The sequence below is a fragment of the Equus quagga genome, chromosome 8 (assembly GCF_021613505.1).
Source record: "Equus quagga isolate Etosha38 chromosome 8, UCLA_HA_Equagga_1.0, whole genome shotgun sequence".
Taxonomy (NCBI): Eukaryota; Metazoa; Chordata; class Mammalia; order Perissodactyla; family Equidae; genus Equus; species Equus quagga.
Genome location: NC_060274.1, coordinates 93,877,093 through 93,893,231, shown reverse-complemented (window position 1 = coordinate 93,893,231; position 16,139 = coordinate 93,877,093). Strand labels below are relative to the sequence as shown.

General features: G+C 33.4%; 2 protein-coding genes across 4 annotated transcripts in view; one reads left to right on the top strand and one right to left on the bottom strand.

Annotated features, from left to right (window-relative positions):
• IMMP2L (inner mitochondrial membrane peptidase subunit 2) overlaps positions 1-16,139 on the top strand; it is an 845,195-nt gene that overhangs the window by 409,476 nt on the left and 419,580 nt on the right. The window lies entirely within an intron of this gene.
• The window catches only part of LRRN3 (leucine rich repeat neuronal 3), a 36,330-nt gene continuing 26,370 nt past the window's right edge, over positions 6,180-16,139 (bottom strand). The window contains exon 2 of the mRNA XM_046669025.1: positions 6,180-9,153. Within this exon, the coding sequence (XP_046524981.1) occupies positions 6,666-8,792 (2,127 nt within the window). The 5' untranslated portion in view covers positions 8,793-9,153 and the 3' untranslated portion in view covers positions 6,180-6,665. The remainder of the gene's footprint in view (positions 9,154-16,139) is intronic.

Below are 16,139 nucleotides of genomic sequence, written 5' to 3'. Positions count from 1 at the left end.
TAAACCAGTGCTCATTTTTCTGTCTTTGGCAAGTAATAACTGAAAGTTGATAAATAGGGGCCTTTATCCCTAATTCCTCATGCAAAACTGAGATGAGCATATTATAAAGGAACATGTTAATGGAGACAGTTAGAAGATAATAAACACAATTAATGAATCTGGTCTACCATTGATGGATTGTTCTCTCCCCAAAATATCACCCGTTAGTTATTTTTTGGGGTTGTGACATGCTTGAGTGTTATTATTTCTTATGGTGTTGTGTCTTTTGGTTTTTCTGCCCTATGTTGTTGTTATTATCTTGGAAAAGAAAATTACTTAACTTCTATGAGACTGGTCTATAAAATGGAATATTAACACTGACTTCATGGGGATTTTATGAAAGTGAATTAATTGAAATATATATGGTTATATGTATAGAGAGAGAGAGAGAAAGAGAGAGAGAGAGAGAATGAGACGGAGAGAGAGAGCAAGAGAGTGAGCAAGCACATCTATCAGTATTTCTGACCCATAATAAGATGGCAAATGTTCGTTTTTCCTGTACCTCTTCTCCTTTAGATCTAGAGTGGATTTCTTAAGACCATGGCAAATTGTTAGTCTGACACATATTCAGCATTCAGTAAATGTTTCCTTCCTTACTTCCTAGTTTTTATCTTCCTACTCAAGTAAATATGATTGTATATTTATTCAAATATAATAATGTATTAATAATTATTTATTAATTTCTATGTGTTTTATGTGCCAGGAAAATATCTCAAGCATCCCATTGTCACTTTCAGGACTGAGCCTGAACTGAGACATACATAATACCTCGGACAGAAAGCCTGACTTGTCTTACCTCACATGTTTGTTTTTCATGTTGTTCCTTTTTTCAGTGCAATCTATTAGTTCCTATATATTTGTATAAAGATTTTGTTAGTATAAAGAAATGAGTGTCTTTGTTTTACTTCTGTTTTTATATCTTTTCTATATCATATCTATGGTTTAAAGGACTTTTATTTTTACACTCAAGGGCTTGAACTGGGTAGTTAGAATCATGTAATTACATAAATTAATTCATTTTTAATGTAAATATGTTTTTTAAACTCTGATAAAATAAATGACTTAATATGAAAAATACACATTGGAATGGTGGTTTATTGATTAACTGACTAGGAAACAGTAATGGAAATCCCAGAACCTTAAAGTTATTTTGGAGACATGATTTCTTATTCTTTATTGAATAAGTGACTCCCCTTTGCAATCATTATTTAAGAGATGTTTACCAGAGATATCTGACTTTATCTCAGTTCTGATAATGAATTTCAATTTTTTATAGTATTCTTTTGAAGAACTCTTTTGGTATGTTTGACTTTATTTCTTTAATAGTGGCACTTCTGATAGTTTAAGAACTATTTCTATCTTTACCAGCGTTGAATGTGGTACCACAAATGACAGGGTGCTTATTTTATTATACTTTGATTCTCTCAATGCTGGGATTTGGAAGGTCAATTTATGTCCCAAGCTTACTCCATTATTTGTTCCAGAGGCATTATAAATGGATATCGCAATTGGATTTTGAACCAATAACTTCAGACACCAAACCATATGTTTTAATGAGAAGCTGAAATTTCCTTACAATGGTCACATAATGCTATTAGTTTCTTGATGATATATTAGAGTTAGAAAAGATAAATATAAATACACAAAGTACTGTGAGGTCTTCAAATGCCATTATAGTTCATTCTTTTGAAAGGCTTACCAAGGTCAACTACAATTCTTTTTGCTATGTTTTGTTACTCTAGGCCATTCTACAATAATTTTGAAATCGTATATGATATTTGCTCTGAATTCATTACTTATTTGAATACTTTCTTTTGCTTTTAAGAGAAAGCTGTATTGATGTATCTGTGATGTATCTAACCCCTTAGTTGGTATTGATTATATGACTCACTTCAAAGATAAGCTAAGAGCCGTCTGATGTATATGTAAAGTAAACTAGAAGAGGTAAATTGAAATCTCTGTGGGCTTGTCTATTTTTAGTAGGAATAAAAAGGAACTGTGTTCTATTTTATCTGATATCTTATCACATGAGAATACTAAATGCTTGCTAGTCAATTCAAGGGCACCTTTGTTATATCATTAATGAAATGTTTAGGCAAGATTTTTGAAATAGTCTGTATTCTACTAGAATATTCTTCTTTAAAATTCCTTTTTAAATAATTTTTCTTAGGATTGGATGTATGGACCCAAACTATTAGAACTAACTCTGATTTTGTCGTTTTATTCCTGTGTACAAATAGTGTTTTTACTTTTCCTTTGCTTGAGAGGGATAAGATAAATCAAGGTGGTAGGCACTCGTAACAATAGGTAAAGCCCTCACTTTTCAAATGAACACTTGAAAGCAGCCACTGTTGTGTTGAAACTGGAGTCAGTTTCTTTCTTTACCAGAATTCCATTATACTGATTGTAGTGTTTTGATTCTAGGCATGGCTGTTTCATTCCAGGACAGTACCACTGTGCTCGCAAGTGCTGACCTAGTTAGCAATACATTAATCAGGGTAAAATGATGTTAGTGAAGTGGGGGCTGTAGAACTAAGGGTGAAAATATTATCCTCTGAAAGAGATAATTGTAGTGTTTCTGTTTAGATTTATCCCCAGTGACCATTTGGGATGTTTGATATAGTGAACATATCTGTGGCAACCATATTCTCCGAGAAAACTTTTACGTATTTGTTATAATTTATTTTGTGAAGTTAAAAAAAGAGAGATTGGATTAAAGACAATGTAGTCACAATTTAATTGCTATTATTCCCTATCACCTAGAATGTCAACATTGGGATGAAGCCAAAGATGTTGCTTAATGGTGACGTATACAATGAAAATTTTTTCCCAATATTTGTGGTAGTTGTCTGAACATTTTATTGGAATTTTCTCTTTCTTTAGCAAATGTATACTTTTAAACTTTTAGTTGTTTTTATTGTTTGCTTTACTAGTAACTGACATATCACTTCCGATTTTTCACATAAAGGGCTAAGCTATGGAATTGTAAGATTTTCCTTCATAGTTGTTGGAAGATCTTTTAAGAGAGGATAGAGTAAGCTGGTTCTTCTCATAAAATATGTAAACATTTTGTTAGTGCTAGATTATCTTCTTGAATTTAACTTTTCATATTTCTTGGGTGATCAATCTCTCTGTGTAGGGGAAACATAATAGTTATCCCTGTTTCTATGTCTAGAAATAATTTATGGTAAGTAGACATGCCTCTTGATTTAACCAGTTTAAGGATGGTATTAGGCTAGTTTCTATATATGTAGTGAATAAGATTGATGATAAGTTTGAATTAAGTTCCTAGATCAATGCATTGTGATAAGTAAGACATTTTAGACCAAGAAAAAAATCTGTAATTTTCTGAGTATTATCATTCTGTGAAAATATGGATTGAAGCTGGAACTCTACTAGATAACATAGTTAACACATATTTATGAAAGTGGTGATACATAACCAGAATGTAACTTAGTGGAATATAAGCCTCTTAATGGTAGGCAATTTGTTCTGTTCGCTCCTGTTTTTCCAGTGACTAATAGCAGTATAATAAATATTTATTGAATATAAACAAAAAAAGATAATTAAATGGATAGAATAAGGAATTGTAATTTTAAACTTATGATTGCTAGTATGTAGTTTTGCTTGAAAACTTTTTATCTAATTAGAATAAAAATTTAAGAACTGACATTAGTATCAAAAGACTGATATATGTACCATAAATCTATCTCATTTCTTTCTAGGCAAAATGGTCAGCATGTGACTGGCAGCATATTGTTGCTTGGCTTTGATGATGGTTACACATTTTACTCCACGTTGTTTTTATGCCTTTTTGTATTAAACTGGACATGCTTATTTTCAGAAAATTTGAGTTTTATTTTGTAGTATAAATTAGGAAATATATAATTATTTTAAAATTAGTTTTGTGAAAAAAAAATCTTTCCTCCATAGAAGGTAAGGGGATCAGTTGGCATTCTTACAGGTATAAACTTTAGAGTTTTATTTGTTAAAGGCGAAGTTTGCCATTGCATCCATCTGATTACCATATCCATAGTATTACCAAATCGTAAGTTATACGCTCTGAGTACTTTGATCAGTGGTTACTTAATTTTATGTAAAATTTAGGAGGTAACATAGGGAGTATGAAATGCCATTCTTTGTCATTGAAGCAAATGTCTTTTCTTTCTTACTGGTGGTTTAGATTAAAATTTAAGCAAGTAAATAGGATCATGATTTGCTTTAAGCCTCTGTATTTATTTGGCTGTAACAAAAATACTTCATTTCAGCATTCACTATTAGGTGTCTATTCAGAGTGCTCATTTGCTACAATTTTTCTATGAAAAAATGTAGCTTGAAATGGATTCTCAGCTTTACCTTATGTTTGTGTAATTCTTCATGCAGATAGGTTTAAAAGAAACATACAAGATACCTGAGCAAATTCTTGCTGACCTATACAGTACCGTCATCCTAATAGGTCATATTTCAGCTCCTATGTTTTTGACAAATAGCCTGGCTCTAAAAGGTTCTGTCCATGGTGCTGAAACCTCTTATGATGTATGAGCATGTCTTGCTGATAAATTCTAATGTCAGCCTCTGTGTGATAGTGATTCATCAGGTTATAAAATTTTTGTTTTGGAAACACATTGAATTAGCAAGTTTCGTGTTTTGGTTGTGTTAAAATTAACACAGTTCGTCCTTCTGTTTTAAGGAGTTCATAACAATTACCTTCTACATTGTCAAAAACTACTAGGATTTAATTAGAAACTGTCAATGCTATCACAAAAGCAAATGTCTACTATTAACAAATAAATCGATATGACTACAGTGCTAGAAATATTTTCAGGCCAGTGACATGTTAATAATATGCAGCAAGCTACTGTAAGAAAAGTTAAGTACTTGGTTATGAACAGACACAGCGGCAATTAACATGGAAGCTTTGCAGCTTTGTAGAGATAAAAAATTTGCCTATAAAAAATATGACTTATTATCTTAGATAGTTTTTATTGTTTCATGGTGTTTCCTTTGTACACAAATGCATTTATTTTTCAGGACTGTGGGTTTTCTTTGTATATATGACTAAAACTCTAAAAGATCTTGATTGTTTTTTCCAAGTGAAATCTTTATATTTTCTATATAAGATTCTTAAATACTTAGTAATGTCCTAGGTACTTCAATTCAATGATTCTCATTTTTTTTAAGCTGTGTTTTTTAGGTGCCTTAAATGTAGTCATAGAGAACCACACTTAATTTTTCATTTTACTCAAATTAATCTCAGAAGCTTTTCTTTTCATTAGCAAAACTGTCCTCTTAAATTTCTATTGAACTCTGGAGTTATCTGATTTATGTATTTTTATACTGGGGTGAACTAAATAAAAGGGGGAATTTTATAAAATTCACCCTGATAAACTTCTTCTACTACTAATTCAATATATTTTAAAGTAAAATTCTGAAATCCTACTCTTGGAAAATCCTAGTCTTTTAAAAGTCTAAAATCCATTGTTATCCTGGGGGAAAGAACCATCCACTTTGATCATAACAGACTTTGAGTCAGCACCAACTAGATTACTTACTATTCAAGTACATAAACCTTCTTCTTTTGGGGTCATGCAGAAGATGTTGTTTCATTGCTACATTTGCAACATAGCAAATTATTAGATCATTTGCTTGTTTCACAGTGAATCTCATGAAGTGTTTAGAATCACAGCAAGATTTAAAAATTACACCTAGATTATTAGTCCCACAAAAGTTTAGCAATATGTTCTGCAAAGCAAGCGGTCTAAAATTGAGCTACTACTAATTATTAAAATAAGACTTTTAGTTCCTCAGACGTTGGATTTACATTTGTGAACTTGATTAAATTCACTCCAAAAGCTGCTTGTTAAGAAAAGAAAATCTTTAAGTGAATACATAATTTCCTAGAGGATTTCTTTCTCAATGAAGGGTTAAAGACAATGTTATTGTTGTCTTTCAATATTGTTAAAGTGCCTTCTAAAATCCATTTTTGTGCATTATAAAAATGTAGTTACAAAACCCAGTAAAAGTGTCTTACTCTTAGCATTTCAAATTTCATTATAGAAAAACAAATTTAAAAACATCATTTAAATGATATCTGGTCAGATGACATTTCCCAGAAATTATTCTTTATTTAGAAACAAAAACAAGACAAAAGCAATTGATTTTAATCCAAAATGTATTTTTCCTTATAAAAGAGGTCCACATACTCACTGTGTCTACTCTACAGAATTTGTCCATTTTGTTACACCACGTGTCAATTCAAGTTTATCTGGTCACTGCAAAAACTCGTGGCTAATATGTGTGATACAACACAGGAGGAGGTATTGCTCAGTTCAACTACTCTTATATACTTAAAAAAAATACAGAAATGTTTTTGTCCACTTTAACTGTAGTCCAGACATAAAAGTTACATGAAAGTTCTAGAAAATGGAATTATTTTATTTGGTTGCCACAGTACCCTTTGAAGCCAGTTAGTTAAAATGCTGAACTTGTACATATTTCCATTGGTCAGGAGCAGCATTGGTGATGCTTAAACGTCTTTCTAGAAAGTAACGTTTCTCTGCCATTTTTTTTTTTAAGCACAACCATAGTTTTGAGCTTTTCTTTGAAGTAGGTTTAGTTGGTTGTTTTTAGGACATATTTGTTGGCACACCTATAACAGTTGCTTTTACTTCCAATGCTGTACCTTTTTCTTTGCCTGCTTCCCAGAGATTGATCAGAGGAGGATAAAGCTCACTGAATGCAAAGCTTGGTTTCTGTAAGTAATTCCCCACATAGCTATGTCCACCATCCAAGTTCATTTCTTGAGAGAGGCAGCTGAAAAGACATATCACCCCAATAATCCCCAGAAAGCCTCCAAGGCAGGCCATATATGTTGTGGTGTTTCTCTTTTCATATTCTTTTCGATCAGGGTCCAAACCTTTTGTGGTGACATTTACACACTGTTTTCTGTTCTTTTGATAGATGGTGGGGATATCAATACAAATTTTATACTCAGTTGATGGGTTCAGATGAGTGAGATTATAGACCTTGACATCAGATGGTATTCGAGCACTTTGGGCAGCATAGGAAGTTTCAGTCTTGACAAAGGCTGTCCACTTAACACTGGATTTGAGAATTTTAGAACTTGCTTTCCAGGATACCAGGACTGAATTGGCCTGAACATCTTTTATTTTAATATTCAAGGATCCATTGTTATCCTGGGGAAAAGAACCATCCACTTTGATCATAACAGACTTCAAGTCAGCACCAACCAGGTTAGTTGCTATACAAGTATATAAACCCCCTTCTGTTGGGGTTATGCCACTTATATCTAGTGTGCCTTCAGAGTGGACATAGAACTTGTCTGTCAGAGTATTGGGCAAGAGTTTTTGACCAGAAGGTGTTATCCAGTAGATTTCAGGCTGTGGCTCTGCAGTAGCTCTACAGTGTAAGGAAATATAGCTCCCAGCTTCTAAATCCACGTTAGAAGGAAAACTCTCGGGAGCTATAAGAGGGAGACAAATTTCCATCATTTCCCTGAAATGCACCTGCCGAACATTCTGGCCTTGGAATTCAGGTGGGTCCACGCAAAACAGTGAATCTGGCTCCATAAATCGAATGTTGGTTTTGTTCATATTAATCCAACGGATGACACAGTCACACCTGATGGGATTGCTGTGTATGCTGATTTCCTTGAGGTTAGGCAGAGACTCAATTGTACCATGGTACAGGGCACTGAGGGCATTGCTGTTAAGCATGAGTGATTCCAGCTTGGGTAGTCTGAAAAATGCATTAGGGTGAATGTAAGACAACCTGGGGTTGTTAGTAGCTTCTATTTTTCTTAAATCTGGCAAGTTATCCACAGCAAGACTGTCGATGGAAATTAGCTCGGGCATATTATTTATCCCCAACTCCTTTAAGTGTAGCATATTGCTAAAATCACCCCTCCTTATTCTATTAATAGGGTTTTTATTTAGATCCAAAAATTTGAGGTTTACAACTTTTTGAAGAGCAACATGGGGTACTTTAATAAGCCTGTTGTCATAAAAAGAGATGCTTTCTAAGTTTTCAAGTCCAACTAAGGCGTTATCTGGTATTTCCGTAAGGTTTATACCAGCTATAACCAGGCTGCGAAGATTGATAAGCGGCTTAAAGTTCATGTCTTTGATTCTGATGATTGGATTTTCGCCAATCATCAGAATCTCCAGGTTGGGAAGAGCGTCAAACCACTTACTGTTGATCATCTGCAATCTATTTGAATTGAGATGAAGTCGAAGAAGATTATGTAGGCCAATAAAAGCTCCGGGTGAAATTGTAGAAAGCAAGTTGTGATTAATATAGAGTTCTTGTAAGTTGCTCAGTCCAGACAGACATTTTTCAGGCAGCTCAGTAAGTTTGTTTTCCTCTAGGTACACAGAAAGAAGCTGGGGCATCTTTTTTACATTAATATTGGTGACTGAAGATAAGTTGTTTTGCGATAAGTCCAGGCCGGTAAGGTTTACTGGAAAGTCTGTGGAGTATTCGATTTTTGCAATATTGTTAGTCTGTAGGAGCAGAATCTGTGTGTCAGCAGGCAATCTGGCTGGGAAATTTAAAAGACCTAAATCATTACAATCCACTGTAGATGCCTCCATATAAATGGATTTAGGTGTAAACCAAGGCCTGATTTCACATGTACATAATTGTGGGCATTCCACTTTTTTATCTACAGCTTGTACTAGTGTAGTGATAGCTAGGCCAAGTAGCACATGAATTTGGAGTGGCATGTCCTTCATCTTAGCTTTCTTCTTAGAAATTTAATGGGCCCTTAAGGTTTCCACAGTCACTGCTAGTAAGTTCAGTAAGAGCTGATTGATAAGGAAAATAGTTGCATTTGTCAAATAATGAATGCCATTGAACTGCAAAGGTTTTCTTCATGGAAATTAGTGCCAATGCCACAACTGCATTGTCCAGAAATGTCATGCATATTGGAAAAAAGAATGTCACTATCTCCTTTATGATAGAATATTGGTACACTTTTTGAAGATGAAGTATGTATAGATGGTCACAGGAAATTGAGCAATTCATTTATTTAGGAGTAAAATAGTCAAATCCCATGCTTGTTCTGTACTTGCAGGAATAGCAGCATGATGCTAGCTATAATAAAAGGAAATATAAAAGAAGAAAGAGAAAAATAATTAGTCCACAGGAAAAAATACCATAATATCCATTAACTAATTATGATTATTTCATATATAATATTCTTAAAATTTACAGCTAATTCAATATGTTTTGATGACTTTATCCTTGTTATGACTGTCCTTGATAGTTATCACCTCAGACACTGGACAGGCTGACAAATTGAATCTTTACAAGGCTGAAGTTACGTTAAACGTAATGAATATGCTTCCAGAATTTTTCTATTTCAAATCTTTGCTTGTTTATACCTTGTAATTTTATTTATTATATTTATCACTCTCTTTGGCAATTAGTTATAGGAAGAAAAAAGAAAAATTTTCAGTGATGGCTTTTATTTTCCTCTTAGGCAAAAATAAAAGGTTATAAGTAAATAATACTGTTCAGTTACATTCAAATGAGTCAGCCTGTGGTTTTTCAGGTTTGCAGGAGACTACATTTAGAAACAAAATTGTAAAACGAACTAGAGGTAGTGGTAATTAGCTGGATTTTCCATTTTCATTCGTAGTTCTCTCCATAGTCTCTTTTGTACAAAACGACTTGAATTTTGCAATATTTGGAAGAGATTAAGTCTAACTTGCCGTAGCTATAGCTGTATATTGTCATTCTTTATTGAAATTCGGATTAATATTTGACTATTTAATTTTTTCCTGAAAATAACTTAGATTCTGTTAGTCACTAAAAATGAAACAATAACTTTATTACAAAAGAGAAAAGAGATATTTAGATATTGCTTCTTTGAAATGGGTACTGAAGTCTTTATCACATAAAAATAAGCAATCCAAAACCAAGTTGCAATTTGATATGTGCCGTATTTTAAAATCCCACAATACTTTTAGATAGATGCTCTGTCAGTTGGAGTGCTGGTGGGTTCTCCTTGCAAGTGTACAAGACAGCTGGAGCACAGCTGGACAATTCATTCTGGGGCTTTTCACCTGCTAGCAATAATGGTCTGCTAAATAATCAGTCTGTTAATACTGTTCTTTCTTTCACCTATGAATATTGACATTCATAATGGCATTGTTGACTGACTCTAAGATAAGATGGGTACTTCAGTGACAGAGATAAATGTATTTGGAGATGTGGCCTCTACAGAGAGATAGAAACATTTCTTTTCTTAAGTAAAAAAAAAATCCTTGTTTTTCAAAACTGTAGAACATTTACAGTTCAAAGTCACTCCTAATTTTCCTCTTATCTTTTATTTTAAGAGATGTGATTTTATCTAAAAACTGGGTCGTGAAGTTCAGATAACTACTAAGTTATCGTGAATTAAAAGAGTCTTTGATTTTTTCAATTATTTCCTCTGTTTGCTGATCTAAAATCTCCCCCCCACCCTTTATTTTTTACTGTCCTTTTAGGCTATTATATGTTTAAGTAGTCTCTAAGCCCCTTGAGGAAAGAATTTAATACAGCTCCTTCTTCACTGAAGATGCCTATAAATCCTTAGGGCACACAGCCCTCCACAATCTGGGGCCTCTCTTCTCTTTCTCTATGTATCTCCTCATCTTCTGCCATTCTGCACACAACCTTCTCTCTGCTGATGGAGCTATGGTGCCTCACCCTCTTTTTCTGCCTGGATTGTCTGTTTCTTTGTTTTAAGTTAACTCTTGCTGTTTTTTCAAACCTCAGTTTAAGCATCACCTCTCTGGGAATCTTTCCGTATAACCCTTCCCTCTGAGCTGTACTTAGCTGCCCTCCCCAGTGGTCACATGGCCCCCGCACACTCCTCTGTCAGAATATTTACATGGTTCTTTCCCTCAACAGACACCCACCTCCTTGAGAGCATGTGGCCTGCCTGACTTTGCATCCTCAGCTCTTGAGCGTGGTAATTAGAACAAAGTTGATGCTCAAGAAATGTATTGAATGAACCGATAAATGAATTATATTAATTAATAAATGTATATATTCATCTTGGCTACATATAATTTAAGCAATTACATCTGTTTGATTTCTTACTTTCAGTATTCAGCTGCTTAAACTTGCATAAATCTATTACTTACACAGAGTGTATGTTATCTATATTACTAAAATCCAAAGATTAAATTTGAGTGTAATACAAAGGAACATTAGACTTTAAAGAAAAGTCAGTCTAATATTATATCTATAGTTTATTCTTTAATTTATTCAGTAAACATTTAATGAGCACCTTCTCTGTGCCAGTTGTTGGTTTAGTGGTTGGAGGATAAAAAGATGACTTAGACATGGTGTCTTCCCTTCATACGTTTTCAGTCTGTAGGGAAGCACGAGTAAACAGATGGTTACAATTCAGGGTGAGAGCTCATATGAGAGTGCATAGGAGGGGCACCCAAATAAAACTAAAATAGAAATTTATTGCCTCTTTATACCCAAAATGAAGAAAAAGCCTAGGTACAAAATACAAAATATATTTCTGCAAGTTCTGATAAATCACTTAGTTGAGAACTGAGAAATCATAACTTCTGCCAATTAATCAGTTAGACCTGCTTTCTCCAGCAGGGCAAAGAGATGCCCATATCCTCCTTTATGTTAACTAGAGGATTAGACATGTTAAAGGTAAAACATTCTTTTTGGGAGATGTTAACCTATCAATGCCACTTTTTATTTTGAAATTATTCCTGTGTTTTCTTAAATATATATCTATGTTTAATTAGAAACTCTTTTCTGACCACATTTCATCATTTATATGGCTGTATACCAGAAAAAAACACATTGAACTAGATTTATTCTGGAAATTTTTTAAAATAAAATGGGTTCTTATAGTGGCGAGCAAATTCAAATTTTATTTCTCCAGGTCTGTAGGAAGAAATTGTCAGTAAGGGAAGCACACTAGAGGATATGGAAATTTTGCCTTTCTTTATTGTAAGATTGATTTTTTTCTCATTTCTTTGGAAATGATTGTGATACTTTCACTAATGGACTATTTGGCATGGAGCGTTTGCAGGATAGTGAGGAAGTAATAACATCTTACCTCTTACCGCTTTATGCTTGTAACAGCTCTTTCTTATTCATTGTTTATTTTATGTTAATAATGACCTTGTGAGACAAGTTGGGGAGGCACTTTAATCTCCATTTTTTATGTAAGGGTATTGAGATCACACAGCTAATACATGAGGGGCTGGGATTAGAACCCAGGTTTTGTCTTTAGGCCTGCAGTTCTTTCTGGTAAACCACATTGCATAAGTATGTAGAAATGTGATACAATAGTTTTAATAAAAAGGTAGTGTAGTGATTTTATTTCTCAGGCAGGGCTGGCATTACCTTGGTCTTTAGATTTTCGAATTTAAAAAATTAATTTTATCAATCTACTAATAGTGACTAGGGTGTGAGTCACATTAACCAAACTCACAGGGGTCAAAACCAAAATGCCAATACATTACAATGCAAAATATGACTGTCAAGAGAATAGAAATACCTGAATCTGCTGATCATTGCTTTTGCTCCATTTCAAAAATATACTTGGAAGTACAAATTATGAATCCACAGTTTGCTTGTGAATATAGAATCAGAGGCTGGGAAGTTAGCTTAGAGTTCCTAATTATCTGTCATCAGAAATGATAGTGTGACATAGCTGCTTTAATAAAGTGTGTATTGTCACAGGAACTGGACCTTTTGAGTCTCATGGCTCTTGGCACGACCTCAGACTCCAAATCCTGGGCAGCTTTTCCTGGATTCATTCTTGATCACCTGTCGTCTTTGTCTTAATAATTTTTTACATTTCTTTTTTCCCTTAGAGGACATAAAATTATTAGACATTAGATTATTAGATTATTCCCTTACTAGATATGAGATTATTAGATTATTACTCTCTTACTAGATCATGAGATGATTAGTATTAGGGACTGTCTTCAATTAACTTTTGATTTGATTGTATTGAATACATTTGATGAATTGATGAGTACCTATCCCAGTAGCTCCCAGTACAGGTCATTAAACAAATGTTTGCTAAATGATAACTGACAAATGTGTCTTTCTATAATTTGTATGGGATGATAGCATATGGAATAGTCATTAAAATGACTTTTTTTTCTTCCTAAGGAACTGACAATAAACAACACATAAAAAAATAAAGAGAAAAAATATGCTCCCAGATTTTTACAGAAATTTTTCTTAATGTTTGGTGTTAAAGTAGTAATATCACAGTTATACTACAAAGTGTCCACTGGCAAAACAGAAAGTGGTTCACTTTACAGACACCGATTTAAAACAGCTGTTCTTTAGAGCTACCTTTTCACTTGATCACTGAGGAAATGGTTTCTGCTGTTGTCTATTTTGAGATCTGGGCTAGATAACAATTATAATGGTGGTGTTAATTTTAGGAGGAGAGAGTTCTATTTGTTTTTCTTATGTATCTGTATGAAAATTTTTAAAAATATCAAACTAATTATATAACTAAAAAATAAATTGACCGTCTTAATACCATTGTCAATTTTTGAGAATTTTAATGCCCTAAACCTCTCACTTTTATCCTCTTTCTTCCCTATCTTTCCCTCTCCCACATTTTTTTTGAATACATTGAAAAAAAATAAACTCTTTGAAAATATTTTCAAGCTTAGAAAACTTGCATTGCATAATTATTGATATACTTACATAATTTCCCTACTCCATCAATTTCCTGGGATTTTGTTTTCTTTTAAAATAGAAGTAGGAAAATTTTTTTTTTTTTTTTTTAAAGATTTTATTTTTTCCTTTTTCTCCCCAAAGCCCCCCGGTACATAGTTGTGTATTCTTCGTTGTGGGTTCTTCTAGTTGTGGCATGTGGGACGCTGCCTCAGCGTGGTCTGACGAGCAGTGCCATGTCCGCGCCCAGGATTCGAACTAACGAAACACTGGGCCGCCTGCAGTAGAGCGCGCGAACTTAACCACTCGGCCACGGGGCCAGCCCCGTGAAGTAGGAAAATTTTACTTAAAAAACATCGATATTTCAACTTGGGTTTTAAAGACTTTAGGATTGTCACTTGGGAAGATGCTCTGGAGCCAACATAGGGACTGGAACACAATAAGCCTTCAATAAATAATTATATTATGGAGGGATGGGTGGATGGATATAAAGCAGACAGCACATAGATAAAATATGTTGCTTTTCTTTCTTAAAATATGGTAAATAATCCATATACAAGTAAATGTGAGTAATCGTAGCTGCATTTTCATTAAATAATTCCTTGTTGTTAGGATGAAGATTCATATATGTGGTCATACTTAGGAGCTAAGAACCAACTCATAATTAACTGTTGTTGTTTTCAGTTGTTTTTTCATGTAAAACTGTTTTAGAAGGTCATTCTCGTACCTTCTTTTAGTTTTAAAGGCAACAGAATCTTTCATATATTAAAGCAAAATGAATTATAATGGAATATTATAAAAGTTCAGAAGGTAATGTTAATGAAGTGTCACCAGAAATGAAAACTGTCTCAATGAAATGTATTACATAAAGCCTCTTTTAAATGATTTGAACGAATGACTTATGCAAGTTCAAAGTCAGCCGTCATTTGAGCTTATCACCTATCTCCTCTTTCATTATTTCTTCCATTCAATCTTTCAATAAATATTTGCTCAGGGCCTACTGCATCAGTCCCTGTGCTTTCATATCTAATCTCTTCATTTTATAAGATTTTTACAAGTTGAAAGATTAAATTTTTTTTTTCCTCGGCAGGATATAATTTGGCAGTTAACTTAAGGCTTTTCTTTTTTTTTTTGTAAATTTATTTAGACCTTTTTTTAAAAAAATTTAAAAAGCATTTTACAATGTGGAATTTTCCTAATACATATGTCCTTTTGTGCATTCTGAATTTTTCTCACAGTATCTTTAGCTTTTCTTATTGGTTCCTCCATGTAGATTTTGCCTGAGGGAGAGTCGAAGACCTAAAACATTTTATATACTTTAAATTCTACATCTATGTATAATTATACTCTGGTCAGCAGCAGGAAATTTCGTAGTTTAGGCCATTAAAAGAAAGCAACATTAAGAATTCTCATAACTTATAATATTTTTAATACCAGCAGACACTGTATTTTAATACACAGCAGACATTGTAACTCGAGATTTCTTTAATCTAAAAATAGAAATTGCTTGTAGATATAATTATATGTGGAATGTTTTAGGGCAAAAGCTACATTTTCCTTGGTAAAAAGATCATCATTCTTCAGGCTCATCTGTTTTTCATTATTTATGAAACATTCATCGAACATCTACTTTTTGGCAGGCACTGTTGTAGACACTGGAAAGTCAGCAATAAATAAGATGAAATAGCTGCTCACTAAGTTCTCGGCTATTGAAGGGGTAAATAGCAGAGGAAGCTGCACAGTACAGGTGGCTTAAATGAAAGTATGAGCACTCTCTGTGGATGTACAAAGGAGGGATTACTTAGTTTTGTTTGTCCAACAGAAACAAAATGAATGTTCTGTGTTCTTTTATAATGGTAATAAAAAATCAACTGAAGTAGTGGGGAAACACTTGGGTAAGAAGATTTAAAATCCACTTTCTTTCAGATGAATTTTTACAATGCTAAAGCTTGAGAACAAAGTGTGGCTTCTCTCCTGTACCTCATTATGTGTATGATAAAGACTACAGAGTCTGAAGAAGAGAAACATTTGGATACTTAGGTTCAAAAATGGTGAAGTTAGAAGTTGCCATGGCTACACTGAAGACCAGTTTTCCTTTTCTTCTCTAGGAAATTGCCAGCTAAATTCATTAGTATAAAGAACTTAAATTCTATTCTCCCATTATCTGACTTTATATTCTCTTGTTGTAAGACTCAGTCTTTCTTCAATTCTAATTGAAGGTTTCATATTCCAAAGGTATTGTTGAATTATACTAAATGCATTCCTATAAAAGCCTATTCTTTTTTCATTGGGAAATAGTTATTTTCCAGATTTTCAAAACTAATTGTTTGAATTTGTATGTCAACTTTCAGGAAGTGGATAATGGTAACTAATTAGAATAGTTTCATGAATGCTACCTTAAAATATTCATC